Genomic DNA, 24564 nt, shown 5'->3' on the forward strand with positions numbered 1-24564 from the left:
TGGTCAGTGACCACAGTTGGCTCAACTAGGCAGCAGATCTTAATTTTGGGGCTTCTATATCTCTCCCAATGATTGCTGACTGTTAAAAGCTGCCTGAGTCACTGCTGTCACAATACTGTGTTGAAAGCACAGTACCAAGTCTTTTAGCTGTCAATTTGCCAGCTGCTTTAAGGTGTCTTTGAATATTTATAGAGATGGGACATGCCTGTACCACCCATCTCTTGAGGATTGTGACTGTCTGGATTTAAGTGTCCAGTTGCCTCATTTGCTTTGGTCTTTTCACCTATGTCTTCTGGCAAGGGGGGAGTTTGGTGAACCTGTGCCACTAGGATAAACTTTTACTGTTCAGACATTCTTGCACATGGCCGCAGCTTTGTCCATGTGGGAACCAGTAGAATGTCACCCCCCAGAGTGTCTGCCTCCCTGAGTGCCAAATCCAAACAGAAGCCTGTGAGCATTTAAGTCCCTTAAGAGTTCAGCCCACATCATGACGTGCTCCTGTGCATTTTTCGATCTGCACTTTCCCATGATTGCCCTTTCTGTTATCTCTGTGTTTGCTGATGCTTGGACCTGCAAACTTGCTCACAACCCCCTCATGAGAGGGTGAAGTCTCTCTGGGTCAACTGGGGCGCTTAAGGGACAGTCATATTTTCCCTTACCCATATATTGCTTGCACACAGGCAAGTTTACAGAGCGCTGTAATTAGCTCAGAGGAGCTGGTGACTTCTAACCCCATCGGCTTCCCTCTAAGCAAGATGGAAGCTACTTCCCCAGTAAGCTATCCGCGCAGTCAGACTATGTGAGCCCTCGGGTTCACGAGTGAGGAACACATTGTCCCTCCAGTGCCCAGCTGCTTTTTCAGAGTCTATGAAGACTTTCTCCACCAGCCCAGGAGACTCTATAGACATATTCTGCCACTGAGTCACCTGGCTCCCTCACGTATCTGATTTGCAAGTCACTCAGCTGAGTGACGGTGTAACTCTTATTAGTAGTGGTAACAGCGCCACGTTTGCCACCCTTGGTGTCTGAAATTTGGGGTTTAGTCACCAGCAGCACACTTTTTTCTTCTATAGTGTTTTCCTCACCAGCACTGTCTCCTCCGCTACAGGAGAGTCCCTCTCTGGTTTGGATCTGGGCTTTTTGCACGACTTTTTAGCCTTTCGCAGTGCAGGGACAGGAACAAGAGAGTCCTCTGAATCAAGAGCGGCAGTGTCACTTCCACCCAATTTGGCAGGGTTCCCTTCCCCTGAATTGTCCATCGGGACATTCTCTGCCTTTTCCCCAGTTCCCACGGCTCCGCATCACTCAGTTCCTATGCAGAGAGGGGGACTGCTGAACAGGCATCTGAGGAAACCACGACTTTTTCTTCCACCTGAGCTCTCAAGGCATCTGTGAGGCTTCTAGACTGCATGAGCATGTTTTCCCAAACATTCTGGCTCCTTGCCTTTTCCTCTAATAAATCCTTTTCCAAGGTCTGAATTCTTTTCTCATAGATTTCACATTCAACCTGTGCCTGGGCCACCACTGAACCCAACACAACAGGGTAATATTCTGCTGTGGTCTCACAAATCACAGAGCCAGAACTCTCAGCTAATTTCTCTATGATTTTTTCTGAATTTTTGTAATTTTGCTGAGCCCAAATGAAAACTCCTGTGATTATGCATCTTTTTTGTGAAGAAATTCCACTATGGAATTACCCTGCCTTAGCTGCACCCTCGTCATCCAGCCATCCTCTGCAGCCAGCAGGGACATCCTCAACTAGATCAGGTCACCCAGAGTTCTGTCTAACCTCAGCTTGAATATCTGCATGTTTAGGGCCTCAACCACCTCCCTGGGCATCCTGTTCCAGTATTCCACCACCTTCATGGTAAAGAGCATTGAATCAGATATTTTCAAGGTCTTTTGCACTCACCTTAATTTCAACTTTTAAACAGGTACTTTTGAAGACCCATAGTTAAAAGTTTTTAAGAAGCCTTTGGTATTTTGTGGAAGTGTGTGCAATTTTGTGTGTTGCCTTGGTTTATCAGAGTGGATAAAATCATTCTTGAAACTCTGGTTCCATTACTTTCTTCTATCTAAAAAAAAATCCAGTTTGCAATAAAGAAAGGATTGTTCCAGAAAGGGAGTGGTATGCTGGGTAACTTTCTATCTTGTTAAAGCTAATATTTGTATCTTACATTTTTAAAGGATAGTAGAAATGTGTTATGGTGGCAAAAAAATGAAATATGTATTTTCTTTCTAGGTCCTGTTTCTATGGACAAAGTTCATTATTGTGAAAGATTCATTGAGCTCATGCTAGATCTTGAGGTAAGTTATGAACTGGTTGTAGATTGTAAAAGTGTAAAATCATTAAGACAGCTTCATTCAAATGTGTAGGTTATGTCACAGCTGTGCATATGGGTGCTTACTGGTGGCTTTCCATCTGAAAGTAGGAAGTTGTCACAGTACGTCACAGTTCAGTATCTTCACCAGTGATACAGACTGAGTGTAGCACCCTCAGCAAATATGCAGACGATGCCAAGCTGAATGGTGCAGCCTGAAGGATGGGATGACATCCAGAGGGGTGCAGCTAGGCTGGAGAGGTGGGCTGAGATGAATCTCAACAGGATAAATAAGGCAAAGTGTGAGACCCTTCACCTAGGCTGGGGCAATCCTAGGTATCAAACTAGGCTGGGGGCATGATGAGATTGAAAGCAGCCCTGCAGAAAAGGATTTGAGGTTGGATGAGATTTGATGGACTAAAGATAGTTCTGCCACTCTATTCTGGTGAGACCTCAACTGGAGTACTGTGTCCAGCTCTGGAGCCCTCAACACAGCAAAGACATGGACCTGATGGAGTGGGTCCAAAGGCGGGTCATGAAGATCATCAGAGGGTGGAACACCTCTGCTGTGAGGACAGGCTGAGGAACAGCTGGGGTTGTTCAGCCTGGAAAAGAGAAGGCTGCGGGGCAGACCTAATAACAGCCTGATGGTACCTGAAGGGCGTTACAAGAAGGCTGCATAGAGACTGTTTGCAAAAGCCTGCAGGGACAGGACAAGGGCAATGGTTTGAAATGAGAGAAGAGCAGATTTAGATGGGGCGTTCAGCGTGAAGGTGCTCAGGGAGGAAGTTGAGGCCCCATCCATGGAAATATTCAAGGTCAAGCAACCTGACCTAGTGGAGGATGTTCCCTGCTGACTGCAAGGCCGTTGGAGTAGATGGCCTTTGGAGGTCGCTTCCAACCTTAACCATTCTCTGATTCTATAATAAGAAGAAACATAGTTTGCAGTCTTGAGAAAGACAAGCTTAGAATTCATGTATGGAAAAGAGGCATTTAAGAGAGTGTTGCAGCAGCTCAACATCTCTTTTTGTAGCACACAGTCATTATGGAGCCCCTTGGTAGGAGAAAAATTGCTTTATTTGATATACTTTTCCAGCTGGCAGGATGCAGTCTCACTAATGGCAACTTTGTGCTGTGCCACTAGACACACTAGACACAGCCTCTAAAAGGCTGTGTTCATAGTGCCCTACCTGCATAAACAAGCAGCAAATGTTCCTTTAGTATGAGAACTTCTCTTAGGGTGTTAGATCTGTAAATACTTGCACAGGAATCTATCTTGATATGCCTTATGGAAATGGAAAATAAAGGTCAACCCTGATTTCTCACCCTCTGGACAACTGCCTGTCTTAATGTGAGGTTGTTTCCCACAGGCTTTGCTTCCCACCCGGCGCTGGTTTAATACAGTGTTGGATGACTCTCATCTCGTTGTTCACTGTTACCTGTCCAGCCTCGCTAAAAGAGAGAAGGAAGGACATCTCTTCTGCCAGGTGACACACAAAGTTGTTGGAAATAGCTTTTTCATTCTGGTGCATCTCTGAGTACTGCAGTTGTGGGGAGTTTGTTTAAGAGAGGTTTTTCTGAGTGGTGTTTATTTAAATCCTTCAGACAGTAGTTCTTTGTTTCTTGCTGTACCTCTGACTGCTTTTACATTTCTGATTTTTAATGGTTCTTAAAGGTGCGACAGAAAACAGTGCAGCTTCTGGCATGCTTTACCCACTGTGTAGCAGAAATTGTCACCACTGCATTCTTACATACTTTATCTTGACTTCAGACTGTTCTGCAGTGCAGGTGGCTTTCACTGCTGTCCTTCAGTGTACTCAGTCACAGGCAGCATATTGGTTTTTATGGCAAAATGTGAAGGTCTGTTCCTGCTGCTGCATCTCAGCTGCTATTCCTGCTACTTGATGTTCCCCATCTCTGGCATTTGCGCAGTTGCTCAGAGCATCAGTGTTAACACAAAGCCAGCAGCACATTCAGTAATTTTCTTCTTGCAAGTTAAATAATATCATTGAAAGGTAGGATGAATTCCAGAGCTGGCAGGAGGGAGCAAGACCTCTCTCTTCTAGTAGCAGTGAACTGCACTGGCTTTGGTGTCTCAGTGAGAACCTACAGCTAGATCACCTTAGTCCAACCAGTATTAGTTTCAAGGCCTAGTATGTGAAAGAACCACCATTGATTGTGAGCTGTGCTGTAATTTCTGTGGCTTGTAGTTGAGATGCCTAAACAATAAGGTTTTGTGCATAAGCCAAGTATAAAATTTGGATACTAGTACTTACTCTATTTCTCCAAGACCTTTGAGGAGTTTTTGTGTGTACAAGGTGCCCAGATTTGTCCTCTTCAATTATATTTTTGTTTGTGGTGGGATATCTGTTATTATTAATCCACTTATTTGCATGGATGATGTCTCAGCTTTTAGATATGCTTAAGTTCTACACTGGCTTTGAAATCAATGATCAGACTGGAAATGCTTTGACAGAGAATGAGATGACAACAATTCACTACGACAGAATTACTTCTCTGCAGGTAGGCAGATGGCAGAAGTGCTTATGGGAAAGGAAGGATTTGGATTTGTTGTTTCGCTCTTAATTTGCATCTGGAATAGACATTGAGTTATTTTCCTGAACAAGCCTCTTGTTTTTCCTGTTGAGTTACAGAAATAGTTTTGACTTTTTGTGTGCCATGCTTAAGACACTGAATACTTCAATATTATGTGTGTGACTATGACTAATATACTTTAGCAAAACACCACCACTTGTCATCTACTACTTGTGATAGGCAGTGGAAGCTGGGGTTCAGCCTAGAGAAGAGAAGATTCCAGGGAGACCTTAGAGCCTTCCAATACTTGAAGGGATCCTACAGGAAGGCTGCAGAGGAACTTTTTGTCAGGGTGTCACTAGACAGGACAAGGGGGAATGGTTCGAAGCTGAGAGAGCATAAGGTTAGACTGGAGCTGATGAAGAATTTCTTGAGTATGAGGGTGGTGAGACTCTGGAATAGGCTACATAGGAAGGTTGTGGATGTCTCTTCCCTATGGATGTTCAGGGCCAGGTTGGATGAGGCCTTGTGGAGTCCATCTAGCTGAGAGAGACCCCTGCCTGTGGCAGAGTGGTTGAAGTAAGTGATTTCTAAGGTCCCTTCCAACCTAAGCTGCTCTGTGATTGTTGACGAACTGCTCTTAGTAAATTATTCAGAAGGCAAAAGTAAGTACTGCAAGAACTTAGGATTCTGCAGTAGGTGGCACCATTTCTTCAAGATCAGCACAAACGTACTGCAATAGTGTTCCCTTGTACACAAGAGATGAAAAAAATCACATAATTCGTAGTCCTGTAAAGATAATTGCACTTTTCAGTCATTTTCCTATTAATTTAGGCAAAAAAAATACAAGGGAACTTGGTTAAATTCAGCTTGTTCCATGTTTTTCTTAGCTGCCTGCAAGACTACATGTCCATCCCCCTATGTTTTGTTTTAGTGATGATAGGAAGGTGTCTAAAACAAATTCTGTGCTGGAAGCACAGGAGTAACAAACAGGTGGTGCTAAGTAAAGCAGATACCCTGGTAGTGTCCACAAGGTGCTAGGTGTTAGGAATAGAATAGAATAAGCTATGCTTTGATATAAATATTTAGATGGTTACTGTTTCATCAATATTCGGGTATTGTGCTTGGGTCTTTTGCAGAGAGCAGCATTTGCACATTTCCCAGAGCTGTATGACTTTGCACTGTCAAATGTAGCTGCAGTAGACACTCGTGATTCACTTGTGAAGTTGTTTGGGCCTCTTAGGTAAGTTACCAAAATGAAATGCAACATGAAATCAAAATTCTTTGTTCTAAGTATGTCTTAATTAACAGACTTCTGGCTTTTTTTTTTTCCTTCTTGATTTCTCATCTGCCTTCTCAGGTCTTTCTGACTTATCATGATACCTTTACATCTCCTGAAATAGGGAGACAGGGAGAGCTTGCATCCACTAGTAGTGAAACATTGGAATTCCAGTATAAGAAAAATATCTTTATTTTCCCTTTTTTTTTTTCTGGTGAATGCAAGAAAGTACTAATTTTCTGGAAAATAACTAGCTGCTTGAAGTGTTCATAGCAGTAGTTAACTTAGAGTAGTCAACCTCTAACTGTTTAAGTATGGATTTTTTTTCTCAATCCTGTACAAAAACTACAACAGAAATCATAAAAGCATGGCAGTGTGCTTACTGTAAATGCTGTGGTTAAAGAGTACCAGTCTGTGCTTTGACAATGTTTTTTCTATTGTTTGGTTCTGTTTTGAAACAATAGAAAAATGCTCACACCGTGCTCTGTTTGTTGTTGATGAAGGGCTCATCTTACACCTGTGGCTGAGCACCTGTGGAAGTGCTCTAGAGCACTTTGTAACAATTCCAAAAACAGCTGATATAAATATCTCAAGACTTCACTTGTAAATAATTACAGATCAGTATTTTGTGTGATGAAATTCATAGAATGGTTCAGGTTAGAACCATTAAAGGTCATCTATTTCCAACCCCCTGCCATGGGCAGGGGCACTTTCCACTAACCCAGGTTGATCAAGGCCTCATCCAGCTTGGCCTGGAACATGGTCTAGCCTTGGGCACTGTGGTAAAGGGTTGGACTTGATGATCTGTGAGGTCTCTTCCAACCTTGGTGATACTGTGATACTGTGTGATACTGTGATACCTTCAGGGAGGGGGCACCCACAGCTTCCCTGAGCAACCTGTTCCAGTGTCTAACAACCCTCACGGTAAAGGATTTCTTCCTAATCTGCAGTCTAAACCTACCCTCCTCAAGCTTAAAATGTGTACCTGGATTTTTTTTATTACTTTTTTAAGCAGAAGTGTCCTGTCTTAGGAGGGTAGATCAAGACTAAATACAAAAAAAGAAATTTTGTAGAATGAAGGTCAGGAAACACTGGAACAGTCTGCCCAGAGAGGCAGTAGAAGCCCCATCCCTGGAAGCATTTGAGGTCAGGCTGGATGAGGCTCAGAGCAACCTGATCTAGCTAAAGATGTCCCTGCTTACTGCAGTGGCAGGGTGGGAGTTGAAATAGATGACCTTTAAAGGTCCCTTCCAACCTAAAGCATTCTGTGATTCTCTGCAGCTTCGGTGTGCCTTTTATCTTCTACTTTGCAGTTCAGACACTCTCCACCGTGTGGCGTCCTATCTGTGCCTGCTGCCGGCTCTCTCTGAGGGGGAGAGCTCCAGCTATGAGAAGGAGTTTCTGCTGGAGCTGCTGGTAAAACCCATCATTAAATAGCTTGCATTTGTTTTTTCTTGTGCAATCTCAAGACAGCTAAATCAAGAAGCTAGGCTGTGGTAAGGTAGCCATTAAGGACCTTTTGTTGGAGCACCTCGGAAGCACGGCAGTGCTACAGTAGTAAATGGCATAATCAGCTGGGATTTATAGCTAGACAAATGAAGTGTTTGCACATGTTCATTTCTAAATGTAGTTGCCCCAAACTAGTATTTGTGTGTTTGGTGTAGCTGTAAAAGTTGATGACAAGTGATGGGGCCAGAGGAAAAACAATGGCTGTCTGCCATGGTTTTTAGAGAGAGTGATTTGCCATTGGAACGAGCTGCCCAGGGAGGTGGTGGAGTCACCATCCCTGGAGGTGTCCAAGAAAAGACTGGATGAGGCACTTAGTGCCATGGTCTAGTTGATTGGATAGGGCTGGGTGATAGGTTGAACTGGATTATCTTTGAAGTCTCTTCCAACCTGGTTGATTGTATGAAATGGTTCTAAGCTGTGCTAAGGGAGGTTTAGGCTGAATATTAGGAAATAGTTGTTCACTGAAAGGGTTCTCAAACACTGGAATGGTCTGCCCGGAGCAGTGGTGGAGTCACCATCCTTGGGGGTGTTCAAGCAGTGTGTGGACCTGCCAGGTTGCATGAGGCCTTGAGCAACCTGTTCTAGTGGAAGGTGCCCCTGTCCATGGCAGAAGCATTGGAACTAGATGATCTCTAAGATCCCTTCTAACCAAAACTATTATATGAATATGCATCTAATAGTCAGACTCTCAGAAACAGTTTTGAGTTCTCCTGGAAAAGTCATTGCTATTTATGTAGTGACCTTTGTTCCCTTTAAATGCAAACAAACAACAACAAAAAAAAAAAAACCCTGCTGGAGTAGATCTAAATATTCAGTACCTGTTTGATTCCTCAGACCCATTTGATGCACATTTTTTTCCTGGATATTGGTTGTATAACAGTACTACCATAGACACTACTAAAGTAGCTTAGCTATTTAAATTCCTCTTCATAACTCTATTTAAAAATTGTTCATGTGATTTCCAGTGCTTTAGGTGGTAATATATAATTATAATATAATTGTGTGATGCTTCTGGATGCCATCAAGAGATACTTGCTCAGATGATGTATTCAGGTATTGGATGGATTTATTTCCTTTTTCTCCCAGAGTAAGTGTTACTGAGTGATTAGCATTAGTTAGCTATTGACCACATGTTCAATGGATAGCAAAATAAGTGTCATTAGAAGACAGAACCATTTAGGCTGGAAGAGACTTTCAAGTTCATCAAGTCCAACCGTTAACTCTGTTCTACCAAGTCCACTGCTAAGACACTTCCCCAAGCACCACATCTCCAAAGTTTTTAAACCCTTCAGGAATGATGACTCCACCATTTCCCTGGGCAACCTGGTCCAATGCTTGACAAACCTTTTCAGTGAAAACTTTTTCCTAAATGTCCAGTCTGAACCTCCTCTGCTACAGCTTGAGGCCCTTTAAACTCCTCTTATCACTTGTTAGTAGGGAGTCAATTCTGTGCTTAGCCTTAAGTGAGTATTTTCAGTTCTCTTGTGCCCTTTTTGCTCTACTGAGTAGCCACATGCTTGTCTGACTGTAGTGATGTGACCAACAGATGAGCTGTGTGTTTGTTCGTCTTCCAGTGTCACTGTGCACTCTTGCTATAGTTAATAAAATAAAACCCCAAAGCAAAGAAAGGAGATAGAATGGCAAGCAAGTATCAGCAGTCTAGTGGATTAATGTGTGTGTGTGCTTCCAAACTAGCTTTATTTCTTCGTTTTGATTCATGAGAATTTAAATCACATCCTTCCTTTAGGTATCTCGGCATGAACGGCGAATATCTCAAATTCAGCAGCTCAACCAGATGCCTCTTTATCCCACAGAGAAGATTATTTGGGATGAAAATATTGTACCAACTGAATATTATTCTGGAGAAGGTATGACTCAATTCAGTAAACACTGAACGGGACGGTAAATGAATCACAAATTGCAAAACCTTAGGGGCAAGAAGGGACCTTGAAAGCTCATCTGGTCCAGTCCCCTGCAGAGGAGGATCACCTAGGCCAGATCATGCAGGAACACATGCAGGCAGGTTTTGAATATCTCCAGAGAGGGAGACTCCACAAATGCTGCCAAAAAAAAAGCAGTTCTGATGTCTGTATTCATTATGCCTTCAGAACTTGTTAGAGTATAGAATTGTAGAGTGGTTTGGATTGGAAGAGACATCCAAAGGTTACCTAGTCAACCCCCTCTGCAATCAGCAGGGACATCCTCCACTAGGTCAGGTTGCCCAGAGCCTTGGTGGACCTGACCTGGAATACCTCCAGGGATGGGATCTCAACTGCCTCTTCCAGGCAACCTGTTGCAGTGCTCCACCATCCTCATGGTGCAGAACTTGTTCCTAATGTTCAATTTAATTCTGTTCTTCCCTCATTCCAAACCATTGTCCCTCATCCTGTCCCTGTAGGCCTTTACAAACAGTCCCTCTGCAGCCTTCTTTTAGCCCCCTTATCTCTTTAGGTACTAGCAGGCTTCTAGCAGGTCTGCCTGCAGCCTTCTCTTCTCCAGGCTAAACAACCCCAGCTCCCTCAGCCTGTCCTAGCAGAGATGCTTCAGCCCTGTGAAGTGCTATTACTTGCTCTTTATTTGATTGTTACATAATCAGTTTTCTTCTATTCTGATGACAGGGAAGAATTCAGTCTTTGAATAGTTCACTGTATTGCTGCCAGGATGAAAACTCCTTACATCTTGTACAAGTTCATACAGCAAAACCCCCAAAACTGTGATTTTAGTGACATGTATTTATAAAGGAGTAGTTCTTAGACTCTCACAGGGTAGCAACTAACAGCAGTTCTAGAATAAGGTGTGAATGCAATTATGAATCCAATCCATAGAACCAATATATCAATTCACCCTCTTTGTGTTCATTTATGAACTACCTCTTCCTTTCCATTTTACGTCCTTAGGCTGTCTCGCACTTCCCAAATTGAACCTGCAGTTTCTGACTCTTCATGACTACCTGCTGAGGAATTTCAATCTCTTCCGACTGGAGTCTACTTACGAGATCAGACAGGACATTGAAGACAGTGTCAGCAGGATGAAACCATGGTAATTATTGTTAACTGATGCAGTGATTTCCACTTCATCTGTAATCAGAGTGCATCCTGGGACGAATAGCTGTGTATGTGCTACATCCATAGCAACAGATGTGTTTGAAATTCCTACCTAGATGCTGTGTTTTATACTTATTTCTTTTGTAAGGGTGTTGCCATCCTGCTGGATGATGTTGTAGGGGTGTGTTGCATCCCTTTAGATGTGTTAAGACAACATGTTGGATGCTAGCAACCAACCTTTGTTGTGTTCAGATGGCTGCTGAGGTGGTTTTCCAGAAGTTCTGAGCCTTGACTGACATTACAGAATCTGGAAACTTAGCACCAAGTCTTCTGGTTTATGAGAGATGTTACTGAGTGAACTTGAATTTGCCACCTGCCACATTTTCATGGAATCACAGAATACAGTTTGAATTGGAAAAGACCTCTAAGATCATTTTAATCCTCTTCAAATTTGAAGGAATACTGTGGTGTGGTATCCCTTACTCTCTGTAGCTCCTTTTTGTTGTCTTCCCTTTGTGAGATTTTGTTGGGTTTTTTTTGCTTGGTTTGATTTTTTTTCCTACAATACCAGCTTAAGTTTCATTTGTTTCTGAAAATAGAAGAATAAGTCAGTTGATTTAAGGATATGGTTTAAGGGTGAACTTTGCAGAACAGAGATAACAATTGGACTTGATGATTCTGGGGGGTCTTTTCCAGCCAGAATGTTTGTGTGATTCTGTGATAATATTCTTGAGTTCAAAAATGCAGAATTATGTGAATCTACTTCAGCTGAATGCAAAATTAAGAGCTATGATTTTGCTTTAGAATTGACAATGAGGTAAGATGTTTCACAGTTTGAAATACAAAAGAGAACCACATCTGTTATAACTAACCAAACTCTGCTGTTTGGGCTTTGTTTTCTTTATTTTTCAGGTTGTCAGAATACGGAGGTGTAGTCTTTGGTGGATGGGCTAGGATGGCACAACCCATTGTGTCTTTCACAGTGGTGGAAGTGGCAAAGCCCAATATTGGTGAAAACTGGCCTATGAGAGTAAGAGCAGATGTTACAATTAACCTGAACGTCCGAGACAACATCAAAGATGAGTGGGAAGGTATTTAAGTTCTCTGAAATAAGGTGCTCAGAATAGGTGCTCATCAAAATACATTTGGATGTAATCTTATTTGTAATGAAGGAGTCTTTTGTCCCAAGATACAGATTCATCAATTTTAGTACACTATTTAAAAGTCAATTACACAAATTCCAATTCCAAGAAGCTTGTTTTCATAGAATTGTCAGGGTTGGAAGGGAGCTCCAAGATCATCCAGTTCCAAGCCCCCTGCCATGGGCAGGGACATCTCACATTAGGTCAGGTTGACCAGAGCCACATCCAGCCTGGCCTTAAAAACTTCTATGGAAAGGGCTTCTACCACCTCCCGGGGCAATCTGTTCCAGTTTCTCACCACCCTCATGGTGAAGAACTTCTTCCTGACATCTAATGTGTATCTTCCCACTTCCAATTTTGTTCTGATGCGTTATGAGCAATTATTTGTCTCCCATGAAAAGTGCAGCCTGTGTTTGCTAAGCTTTGAAGGTGATCTGTGAGAATCTGCGAGTGTAGTGGATAAAAGGATTTGTGTTCAAAAATTACATGTGAGTTGGAGAAATTCCATGTTTAAAGTAGTATCTCGGCAGGGACAAGGGGCAAGCTGCAGCAGAGGCGGTTCTGTGTGAAGAGAAGTAAAAACCTTTTCACTGTGAGGGTGACTGAGCCCTGTAGCAGGCTGCCCAGAGAGGTGGTGAAGCCTTACAGAATCACAGAATCATTGAGGCTGGAAAAGACCTCTGAGATCCCATCCAGCTTATGACCTAACACTACCACATCAGCTAAACCAAGCCACCAAGTGCCACATCCGATCTTTCCTAAACACCTCCAGAGACAGTGAGTGCAACACCTCCCTGGGCAGTCCATTCCAGTATCTAATCACCCTTTCCATGAGGAAATCCTTCCTAATATCCAACCTAAACCTTCCCTGGTGCAGCTTCAGACCATGCCCTCTTGTCCTGTCACAAGTTGCCTGGAAGCAGAGCCTCACCCACACCTGACTACAGCTTCCTTTCAGGTAGTTGTAGAGAGTGATAAGGTCCCCTCTAAGTCTCCTCTGCTCCAGGCTGAACACCCCCAGTTCCATCACCCTCTCCTCATCAGCCTTCCCCTCCAGCCCCTCCCCAGTCTTGTTGCTCTCCTCTGGACCCACTCCAGCACCTCGGTTTCTCTGTTGCAGTGAGGGGCCCAGAGCTGCACACAGTGCTCAAGGGGAGGCCTTACCAGTGCCAAGTACAAAGCAGAATGAGATCCCTAGTCCTCTAGTCCTACTCTGGCATGGGGGTTGAATTGGATGCCCTTTTGAAATCCCTTCCAGCCCCTAACTTTCTGTGATTCTGTGAAGCTGTAGCAGATACTGGAGTCCAGGAAGAGTGGAAAAGATGACAATATCCTATGGCTCTGTATCATTGATGTTCAGGGCCTGTTTTGAAGCAGAACACACTACGCTCTAAACGTGGGGTTGCATTTAAAAGGTGTCTGTGTATTAAGTTGTGTCTCTGTATTAAGGCACAGAGAAGGGAAGTGGCTTTGAGTGTGACTGACTGTTGCTCTTTGGAATCAGGCCTGCGTAAGCACGATGTCTGCTTTCTGATCACCGTGCGGCCCACGCAACCTTACGGCACCAAGTTTGACCGACGGAGGCCTTTTGTGGAGCAGACTGGCTTGGTCTATGTCAGAGGCTGTGAAATTCAGGGCATGCTGGATGAGAAAGGCCGTGTTATCGAGGAAGGTGTGCATATACCAACGCTAGTTGGGAGGGATTTATTACAGTTATTTTTTATTACCCTCGTCTTTGTTTTGTTTGTTTGTTGACTTGCTGCTTCTTTAAGCAATGTTCATCAAAGTTATTACCTACTTGACAAAATAAACCAATCCCGTAAGCAGCCTGAGAAAGGCTAACTGGGATCCTCAGGTAGAATTTGATGGAATCAGATGAATTAAAGAAATTGGTATGCTTTGATTTTAGATATAAAATAGCTTGTCTTGTAAAACTTATGTTAGAAATGGCATGGAGGCAATTATGGATCAATTACTTGGAGGATAAACTGATTTTAGCACTACTCAAATTCTAATCTTACTGTTTCAATATGAGCAGGACCTGAACCCAAACCAAGACTTAAGGGGGATTGCAGAACATACAGAGTGTTTCTGGACCCAAACCAGTATCAGCAAGACATGACCAATACAATCCAAAATGGAGCAGAAGATGTTTATGAGACATTTAATATAATAATGAGAAGAAAACCAAAAGAAAACAATTTCAAGGTGTGTTGCTTTCTTATTGGCTCTTAGGACAAGTGTTTGTCTATGACAGCAGCACTGAGATGTGTTCGTTTTAGATGCATATAGTTAGGCTGTTTAGGTGGTACTGGAACACTTCAGAAAGCTATAGCACATCAGCTAGCACTGTTCTTGCTATGAGAGTGCATAATTTTGTACACCTGAAAATCTTTCTTCTGTGCATGCTCAGCTTCTTTGCTGTTAAATCATTTAGACCTGTGAGTCATAGAATGGTTTACGTTGGAAGAGACCTCAGAGATCATGTATTCCAACCTCCCTGCCATGGGCAGGGATGCCTCTCAACTGGTCTTGGCTGCTCAAGGCCTTGCATCCAACTTGGCCTTTAACACTCCCAGGGAAGAGGCATCCACAACCTCACTGGGCAACCTATTCCAGAGTCTCACCACCCTTGTACTGAAGAACTTCTTCCTAAGATCCGGTCTAAACCTACTCTCCCTCAACTTCAAACTATCCCCCCTGTGTCCTGTTGCTAGATACCTTTATGAAAAGTTGCTCTGCAGCCTTCCTGTAGGATCCCTTCAGGTATTGGAAGGCAACTCTAAGATCCCCCCAGATTCTTCTGTTCTCTAGGCTGAACAATCCCAGCTCTATCAGCCTGTCCTTGTAGCAGAGGTATTTCATCCCCCTTGTCATTTTCACAGCCCTCCTCTGGACCCTCTTCATCAGGTCCATGTCCTTCCTGTTTTGAGAGCTCCAGAGGTGGCTGCAGTACTCCAGCTGAGGTCTCAGCAGATGCATTGTATATATATTACTCAATCTAACAACAGACCTGTCAGTTAAAGGCTGCTCTGTGCTGGTGCCTTAGAACAGAATTGAGGAGTATATGGTATGTCATGTTAAAGTCAGTCTCTTCAATGGTGTCTTCTGTAACTTGCAGGCTGTTCTGGAGACAATTAGGAATTTGATGAACACAGACTGTGTGGTTCCTGACTGGCTGCATGACATCATTCTTGGATACGGAGACCCAAGTAGTGCACACTATTCCAAAATGCCAAATCAGATTGCAACTCTGGATTTCAATGACACTTTCCTGTCCATCGACCACTTAAGAGCTAGCTTTCCTGGTTACAATATTAAAGTGACTGTTGACAATCCAGTTCTGCAAGTACCCCCCTTCAGGTGAGCTCAGAATTTCAAGTACTCAGGATCTGGTATTCTTGGTCAAGTACATTGGCAGATGAAGTAGAGTTCAGTGTTTGAAGGGAGGAGCTTTCTTAAGATGTTAATATGTTAAGATTTAGGTAGTTATGTAACAGTTAACCCTACTACAGTTAGGACTGTACAGAAATGCATCACAGCATTGCTTGTCTTAATGGTGACAATAAAAAAGTCTTCCTATAGAAGTTTGGTGTCATAGGGAACCTGTTAAAATCTGGTGTTAAATTATGTGTTACAGGATAACTTTCCCAATAAAGGGAGGTAAAGGGAAGAAAAGAAAAGAAGAGGATGGGAATGAAGAGAAAGCTGAAGAAGTGAAGACACTGATTGTAGAGCCTCATGTCATTCCAAACAGGGGACCATATCCATACAATCAACCAAAACGGTAATAAATAGTTCAGAACTCACTTCCAAATGCCAGCATCTGCAGAGCAGCTGATTTTCAGAAGCACTTCAAAAATGATGTTGTTGGTTCTGAGTGAATTGTTACCGTGATTTTAATTGCCAAAAGAAGATTTGAATATGAAACTGGTTTGGGTTATATTGCAGTCAAGCTATTGTGTTTTCCACTCTGTTACAAAAATCCCTTAAAGAACAATGAGCAATGCCCTTTTATAGACTGCACTGGACTGAAAATGATCCCCAGATGTCACCTAGTCCACCCCCACTGCAGTAAGCAGGGAGATCCCCAACTAGAGAGATCAGGTTGCTCAAAGTCCCAGTCAAGCCTGACCTTGAATATCTCCAGGAATGGGGCCTCCACAAATCCCTGGGCAACCTGTTCCAGTGTTTCACTACCCTCATAGTAAAGAGCTTCTTAAAACCACCAATGCTGTCAGACAGCCAAACAACCCTTCTAATTGCTTTTAGACTTGTGTGAATACAGCCCACCAGGAACAGGGTTTCACCACGCCAGCTTTTGAATAGTAAAGCACATCTACGTGGCTTCATAAAAGGAAGCTTCAGGCTGCCTTACATCTGGCTGCAAACTGGCAGGGACTGCCCCCTGTGAAGCGTTTTGTTACTAAGCAGTGATAGTCTTCAGGTTTTAATACAGTAAGTAGGATAAAATTGACTTCAACAAAGCACAGTACTAACTAGAAATGAAAAGTAATCTGACAACAGCTACAGTATGTTCAATTAATTCTTTTTAACAGACTTAAGCTTCAAGCTGATATCATTAAAGTGAAACTAATAAATCTGTAGGTCAGCATCCATAACTCTCTTTAAGGCATTGAAGGAAATTAATATCACAAGGGAAGAAAAACAACAGCTATTAAATGTTTACTAAAACAATACAAGACTGGTTCTGTAGCAGGTGTTGAGAGGGATCAAAGGAGATCTGGAGCCTGAGTCATGGCACTGCAGTACCATAGTAAGAAGAGCCCCACAAGAACCCATAAAACCACCTCTTCCCAGGAGCAGCACCACTCACTGCGCCTCCTGTTCCTTCAAGCAAGTGCTCCCATGACCTCAAAACCTTGCAGGATTCTATGTGAAAATTAGGAAAATAATACCTAAGTAATTTTACAGCATTCTCAGCAAATCATAACCAAAGACAAATAGCCTTTGTCACATGACCAGTGTGATTTACTCTCTTGCTTACAAATGGCAAGGTTGTCATGTAGTCCTGGAGAAACATGAAGGCAAGTAATTGAAATGAAACTTGTTAAAATAATTGCTTTTTATCTTTTTTTTTTCCCCAAATATCAATTCTCTGGTCTTGTTTTGCTTTTTCAGCAATACCATTCAATTTACCCACACTCAGATTGAAGCTATACGTGCAGGGATGCAGCCTGGACTAACTATGGTAAGGTTATTTTTAAGGTCTTTCTACTCTTATTTATTTGATTTTTTTTCCTTTAGGTATATTTAGTACAATACCAGAAATACCCATTTCTGTAACCTTCCTATGGTCACTGCTATTATAGCTTTAACATATGAACAATTAAGATATGAAAGTTCATCATCCTCCTGTCTTTGCAGAGTCACACAGAAACATACATTCGATCTCTGTGTAACAGCATTTTGTGTTTCAGTGGCTGAAGACTTTCCACAACAACTGAATGTAATTTTTCAGTGGTGGAATTGCTAGTTTCAGAATTTAAAGCTTCTGCCACTTTAACTGACTTACATCATTTTCCCTTTGTACTGGGCTCTGATGAGGCCACACCTCAAGTATTGTGTTCAGTTTTGGGCATCTCAATACGAGAGGGATGTGGAGGTGCTGGAGCCAGTGCAGAGGAGGGCAACAAAGTTGGAGAAGGGCCTGGAGAATAAATCTGATGAGGAGCGACTGAGGGAGCTGGGGATGGTTTGAAAAAGAGGAAGCTGAGAGGAGGCCTCATGGCTGTCTACAGCTGCCTGAAAGGAGGTTGTAAGGGGTTGGTGCTGGTCTCTTCTCATAGGTAGATAGCAAGAGAACAAGGGGGAATGACTTCAAGCTGTGACTAGGTAAGTTTAGACTGGGTATTAGGAAAACTTTTTTCCCAGCAAGAGTGGCCAGGCATTGGAATGGTCTGCCCAAGGAGGTGGTTGAGTCGCCAATCCTGGGTGTGTTTAACAGTTGTTTGCATGTAGTCCTTGGGATATGGTTTAGGGTGTTAAACCTTGTAGAGTGGGGATACTGGTTTGGCTTGGTGATCCTGAGGGAATTTTCCAAGCTGAATACTTCTGTGATCATTTTTTGCATTTCACTTGTGCCACTTTACTCACATGCTGGATTACCACATTCCTTTTAGGCAGGAATCTGCCTAGCTAATCTTCTATGACAGATTGTATTTATTCTTGGAAGTTCACAGAAGCTAGACAGTAATTCCTAGATGACATACTCCTATCGTGCAGAAGTCTGCATGAGCATTGGGCAAAGTCTTTCCTAGTTTTGAAGTTTGCAGAAGCCATCAAGCAAATTGTACATGAGACAGAAGTTTTTTTTTATTGTTGATTACGTATGATGTCCATGGCTTGTGAGACTGTACTTTCCCAACAGGTTCTATTGCTGTATTTGTGCAATCTTCTGAAAAACTGTTTGTTGCTTTTGGCTTTAGGTAGTGGGACCACCTGGAACTGGAAAAACTGATGTAGCAGTCCAGATAATATCCAATATTTATCATAATTTCCCAGAACAACGAACTCTTATAGTTACCCACTCTAATCAGGTAAAGTGTCAGCACTATGAAATTTTACTATCATTAAAATCAAGAAGAGCAGCAGCTATTGACATTAGGAGGTTTGAGATTGCAGCTGTCTTCCTTGGACACTGATTGCTCTGTCTTCTGTGCTTCTAAGGGAAGGCCTCTTCAGCAGAATGCTTGCTTCCCCATTCATAAGAGATGGAGTTTCAATCACATATGAAAAAAGAGTAGTAATGATAAAGATCTTAACTATTGCCCTGAATCTGCAGCTTGTTTGGAAACCAGGGTCATCTCTTTCCTGGCGCTAATTAGCCTGTCCTAGTTAGTTACGACCTACTTTAACAACAAGGCTGGTGAAAGGCCTGGAACAGAAACCCTGTGCGCAGAGGCTGAGGGAGCTGGGATTGTTTAGCCTGAAGAAGAGGAGGCTCAGGGGGGACCTCATTGCTGTCTACAACTACCTGAAGGGAGGTTGTAGCCAGGTGGATGTTGGTCTCTTCTGCCGGGCAAGCAGCAACAGAACAAGGGGACACAGTCTCAAGTTGTGCCAGGGTAGGTATAGGCTGGATGTCAGGAGGAAGTTCTTCCCAGAGAGAGTGATTTGCCATTGGAATGGGCTGCCCAGAGAGGTGGTGGAGTCTACATCCCTGGAGGTGTTCACGAAAAGACTGTATGAGGCACTTAGTGCCATGGTCTAGTTGACTGGATAGGGCTGGGTGCTAGGTTGGACTGGATGATCTTGGAGGTCTCTTCCAACCTGGTTGATTCTATGATGAAAATGTTCAAACACATTTCATTGTTTTCCATCAAAGCAAGATCAAGCACCTAGTCGGTAGAAGAATGGTGGATAGAGCTTTGTTCTGGTGAGGAGTTAGTGTGGCCAGTAGGACAAGGGAGGTTATTCTTCCCTTGCACTCAGAACTGGTCAGGCCACACCTTGAGTGCTGTGTCCAGTTCTGGGCTCCTCAATTCAAGAGAGATGTTGAGGTACTGGAAGGTGTCCAGAGAAGGGTGGTGAGAGGCCTAGAACACAAACCCTATGAGGAGAGGCTGAGGGAGCTGGGGGTGTGCAGCCTGCAGAAGAGGAGGCTCAGGGCAGACCTCATTGCTGTCTACAACTACCTGAAGGGAGGTTGTAGCCAGGTGGGGGTTGGTCTCTTCTGCCAGGCAACCAGCAACAGAACAAGGGGACAGAGTCTCAAGTTGTGCTGGGGGAGGTCTAGGCTGGATGTTAGGAGGAAGTTGTTGGCAGAGAGAGTGACTGGCATTGGAATGAGCTGCCCAGGGAGGTGGTGGAGTCCCCATCCCTGGGCGATAGATTGGACTAGATGATCTTGAAGGTCTCTTCCAACCTGGTTGATTCTACAATTCTGAGCCTGGGATTAATGTTTATAAATATCTAAAGAGTGAGTGCCAACAGGATGGAGCCAGACTCTTCTTGGTGATGACAAGTGACAGGACAAAGGGGCAATGGGTGGGAGTTGTGGCATAGGAAGTTCCATGGAAGCATGAGTAGGATCTTTTTCCCTGTAGGGGTGACAGAACACTGGAACAGGCTGCCCAGAGGGGTTGTGGAATCTCCCTCTCTGGAGATACTCAAGACCCACCTGGACATGTTCCTGTATGATCTGGTATAGGTGATCCTGTTCTGCAGGGAGGGTTGGACTGGATGATCTTTTGAGGTCCCTTCCAGCTCCTAATGTTCTGTGTAAATAATTAAGGCCAGTTCAGAATGGATTATAGGCTATTAACAGTTAAATTGAGAGTAAAGGTTGAGAACTTGTCCACTGGAGAGAAAAGGGAAGGAGCAAATTGTAAGCAGATAGTAGAGTTTGATTAGATAAGATTTACGAGAAAACATGAACGTGGAAGTGTTTTTGGGGAAATAAAGTTGATGTCAGCAGGGTTCATTCCCTATGCATTGAATCTGTGCTCCAATATGTTTGCATGACTTCCACCTGACTTGAAATACAAGTGGAGCTTGCTCATGTTTATTCTTAGTTTCATAGCTTGATGGTCCAGTGTTTACAAAATTATTCCTTTGAAATGCACCCAACTGGACAATCAAATCTAAGAGAATTGAAGAGGCAAGAGATGTAACACAATTTGATGTTTACTTCAGCAAAATGTATTTATCCATATGGAATAGAGTCACTGCATCCACAGCCAATACCAGATCACACTCTTCTAACGTGAAGTGGAGTGGTTTAAAATCATCCCTCCAAAAATCAATGATTGCTAAGTGTAGTTCTTTAGGCATTTTTCTAAACTAGCTCTGTCAGCTGGGTGGTAGAATCAAGTTTTTAAATTGTAAAATCAAATTGTTGCATGAAGTTGGCAAATAGAAGAGTTTTAGGAGGCCAGGTTCCCTGCTCTCCAGAGCTCTAATTTCAGTATTAACTTCATGTTTGCTTTGGCTTCCATTTATACCAAAATAAGCAGATTTTCCTAGCTTCCTTATCAGGAATTCTTCTGTTTCCCCTGCAAGAGCCTGTGGACTTCTAAAAACTACCTTTTGTCCTGTCCTTGTCAATCTTTAGGCCTTGAACCAGCTGTTTGAAAAAATCATGGCTCTAGACATTGATGAACGCCACCTCCTGCGTCTGGGTCATGGAGAAGAGGAATTGGAGACAGAGAAAGATTTCAGCAGGTGAGGAAGGAGGCGCTAATGATAAACTTGCTTCCATAAACACTGTAGCAAGATATGTTTAATCTGTTCTGCCTCCCTTGTAAAGGAGCAAGGAGCAGTGCTTGAGAGGTTTTTCTTACGTTGTTGAGTCCCAGGAATGCAGAATGCACTTACAGGGTTCAGTAATTTTCAGTCTTATTCAGCAGAGGAATTCTTCTCTTGATAATCACAAGGCAAAACCAGGCAGTTGCTTGTTCACAAACTCAGCTGCTTGAATAAAAGAAGTTGATTTTATTCTGGGCCCATCTACACTTTATGGAATTAATTTGGGAGAGAAGGTTGAATGCTAATTCTTTGTGCACCCACAATGTTGTTTCTGTTGGCATGGTGAATATTGCATTAAGAAATGCAAACATGAAGTTGAACTTCCTGCTTTTCATTGTTTCAGGGTATTGCTTAATTAGAAGGCTTCTTATTTCATTGGTAGATAACACACTTTGAAGTGCACAAATAGAAGGAAAGCTGTCTGCTCTGTCAGTACAAAGACTTAAAACCTGTTGTTATGTCTCTTTGTACCTTGTTATAAGTCCAGCTCAACATCAGCAGGATTACATGGAGCCACCAGTGTAAGCAGGGGTATAGTGGCCATGCACTGGAAGTAACTGAACTGCGTGGAAGCTGGATTATTATAGCAATACTTTGACTTCAAAAGGTGTAAAAATGATACATAGTTACTAGAAACTACCCACATAGACATACTTGAATTTCATTTAGCAAAATAAACATCCTCTGATTTTTTATTTTTTTAATTTGTCTACATGTGAATGTTTTGACATAGTCAAATTATTGCAGCAATTTAAGAGCTAAATGCTTAGTGAACTGATGCCATGGCAGATATTTTTTGTTAGCATTCAGGGTTTAGTAGATTTTTTGAACAGTAGTGTGTGCTCGTTGTGTAAAAAAAGAATTGTCTTTGAGGTGCTCTATATTATGTAATCAGAGAATGGTTTGCGGTGGAACAGACTTCCAAAGGTCCTTCAGTCCAACCCCCCTGTAGTCAGCAGGGACATCCTCTACTAGATCGGGCTGCCCAGAGCCTTGTCAGGCCTGACCTTGAATATCTCCAGGAATGGGGCCTCAACTACCTCCTTGGGCAACCTATTCCAGTACCCTCATGGTAGAGAACTTATTTCTAACATGCTATCTCAATCTGCTCTTCTTTCATTTCAAACCATTGCTCTCGTTGAGTCCCTCTGTAGCCTTCTTATAACCTCCTTCAGGCACTGGCAGGCTGCTATTAAGTCTCCCTGCAGCTTTCTCTTCTCCAGACTGATCAGCTCCAGCACCCTCATCCTGTCCTCATAGCAGAGGTGTTCCAGCCCCCAATTGTATTTGTGGCCTTCCTCTGGACCCTATCCATCAGGTCCATGTCCTTCCTGTTTTGAGGGCTCCAGAGCTGGACTCAGCTCTCCAGGTGAGGTCTCACCAGAGTGAAGTGGCAGAATGACCTTTCTCTGTCTGCTGGCAGCACATCTTTTGATGCAGCCCAGGATGCCATTGGCTTTCTGGGCTGCAGCCTTACTCTGTCTGCTCATGTCCACCTTCTCAGCACCCCAAAGTCCATTTTTTTTAGGGCTTCTCTCAATTTCTTCATCCTGCAGCCTGGACTGGTATCTAGGATTGCCCCAACCTAGGTGCAGGACCTTACACATATACTGATTGAACCTCCCAAAATTCTCCTCAGCCCACCTCTCCAGCTTATCCAGGTCCCTCTGGATGGTATCCCACCCTTCTGACTTACCAAACACACCACTCAGCTTGGTATCATCTGCAAATATGCAAAATTTGCCTACTTTCATTCTTTTTTTCAAGGTAACTCCAGACTTATGGGACATCCTTGCAAGTCCTCTTGATTCTGGCAGTTTGGGAGAGAGGGATAAGGGTTGAACATTATATTTAAAAGTGAGCTGCACTGCTGTGAGAAGAGAAGTTGATTTTTCATATGCCTTTGGTTGGTATTTAGGTTGCTTCTGAGTCCATGACTTTTCTTTCAGGCTGTCTTTAGAGGGCAGAATGCTGCTCAAGGAATTTTTACTGCTTGCCAGTTTAGTGTTCCCTTTTTGCTACTTCTGCAGGCACAGCAGAGCTGGGCAGGAAATTTTAAGAACCTAAGTTGGAGAGGAGCTCTGTAGAGTAGGGTTAGTTGTTGGGCTTGATCATCCCAAGGGTCCTTTCCAACCTGAATGATTCTGTGATTCTGTGACCAGAAGTGGGCTACAAGAAAGCTGCAGAGGGACTGTTTACAAAGGCCTACAGTGACAAGGACAAGGGACAATGGTTTGGAGTGACAGCAGAGCAGATTTGGATTGGATGTTAGGAAGAAGTTCTGCACCATGAGAGTAGTAGAACACTGGACCAAGTTGTTGAGGGAGATAGTTGAGGCCCCATCCCTGGAGATACTCAAAGTCAGGCCCAGCAAGGCTGAGAAACCTGATCTAGTTGAAGTTGTCCCTACTTACTGCACAGGGGTTGGACTAGATGACCTTTGGAGGTCTCCAAACCATTCCATGGCTGTCCATAGACTTGTATAACTTGCTTATGTTTGTGTGCTCTGAAGGGCACCACAGCTTCTAAAGAGTACACTGGAGATAATGCTTTTCTGCTTCACAGGTACATCAAGAAGGGGTTTTACTAACACAGAGTCTTTGTCGGAGTGACAGGATTAGAGGAGCCTTTTTACAGGAGCCATTGCTCTTGCCTGGTTTTCTAAATTGTTGGGGCGCAAGTGATAGGAATAGAGGACATGTAGCAAATCCTTGTGCTTTTAGAACTGTAGTAGTCATGGGGGAGTTTGTTGGAGAGGGATAGAGTATGTTGATTTTCTAATGTCCTCTTTTGCTTTAAATGGTCTGTCATTGTGATACTTAGATAAAATAGTGTTTGGTACTTTTAAATGCCAATCATGCTCTATTTGATAATTGTGTAGGTATGGAAGAGTTAATTATGTGCTGGCTCGAAGACTTGAACTTCTACGAGAAGTTGGTCGGTTGCAGGAGAGCCTTGGAGTCCCAGGAGATGTTTCTTATACTTGTGAAACAGCTGGCCACTTCTTCTTATACCAAGTAAGGACTAAAATCCTTCTACAGAGACTCTGTGACCTCAATGTGTTATAAAACATTTGGAAAAATTGGAGTGAATTTGTCAGAATTGAGTCTATAAAAGCTTCTTTTGGTGGTTTGGAATCCACCGTCAGCTCCAGCTGCGACTGCAGCTTCTTGTTCTGTTGCTGTTGTCTGAAATCCTGCCTGATGCCTCACTAATTGAAGGGCTAGCAGGGCTGCTGTTCATGGCTGCTGGCAGAGATCCTGACCCAAAGTTTCTGCTTCAGCCAGGAAAATCCAGATGCTGCTATACACATTAGTGTTAGAGCATCTACATGGTGGGCCTGGTGGAAAGCTTTCTGGTGTTCAGTGGCAGTGTAAAATCAGATGCACGGTGTACAAAGCAGGGATCTTCTGTAGATCCTTCATTTCCCTCTGTGTATTTCTGTCTAGGTTAGCAACTAGTGT

At 43.2% G+C, this 24564-nt stretch overlaps 1 protein-coding gene across 2 annotated transcripts in view; it reads left to right on the plus strand.

Moving 5' to 3' along the window:
* The window catches only part of AQR (aquarius intron-binding spliceosomal factor), a 59632-nt gene that overhangs the window by 13313 nt on the left and 21755 nt on the right, over window positions 1–24564 (plus strand). For both annotated transcript variants that reach the window (XM_064148051.1, XM_064148044.1), the window contains 16 exons: window positions 2243–2307; window positions 3692–3808; window positions 4731–4844; window positions 5996–6099; window positions 7449–7551; window positions 9392–9512; window positions 10542–10683; window positions 11601–11779; window positions 13335–13502; window positions 13869–14038; window positions 14952–15193; window positions 15471–15617; window positions 16973–17042; window positions 18280–18390; window positions 20907–21016; window positions 23982–24117. In XM_064148051.1, coding sequence (XP_064004121.1) covers window positions 2243–2307; window positions 3692–3808; window positions 4731–4844; window positions 5996–6099; window positions 7449–7551; window positions 9392–9512; window positions 10542–10683; window positions 11601–11779; window positions 13335–13502; window positions 13869–14038; window positions 14952–15193; window positions 15471–15617; window positions 16973–17042; window positions 18280–18390; window positions 20907–21016; window positions 23982–24117 — 2099 coding nt within the window. The remainder of the gene's footprint in view (window positions 1–2242; window positions 2308–3691; window positions 3809–4730; window positions 4845–5995; window positions 6100–7448; window positions 7552–9391; window positions 9513–10541; window positions 10684–11600; window positions 11780–13334; window positions 13503–13868; window positions 14039–14951; window positions 15194–15470; window positions 15618–16972; window positions 17043–18279; window positions 18391–20906; window positions 21017–23981; window positions 24118–24564) is intronic.

The sequence above is a fragment of the Pogoniulus pusillus genome, chromosome 1, assembly GCF_015220805.1.
Source record: "Pogoniulus pusillus isolate bPogPus1 chromosome 1, bPogPus1.pri, whole genome shotgun sequence".
Taxonomy (NCBI): domain Eukaryota; kingdom Metazoa; phylum Chordata; class Aves; order Piciformes; family Lybiidae; genus Pogoniulus; species Pogoniulus pusillus.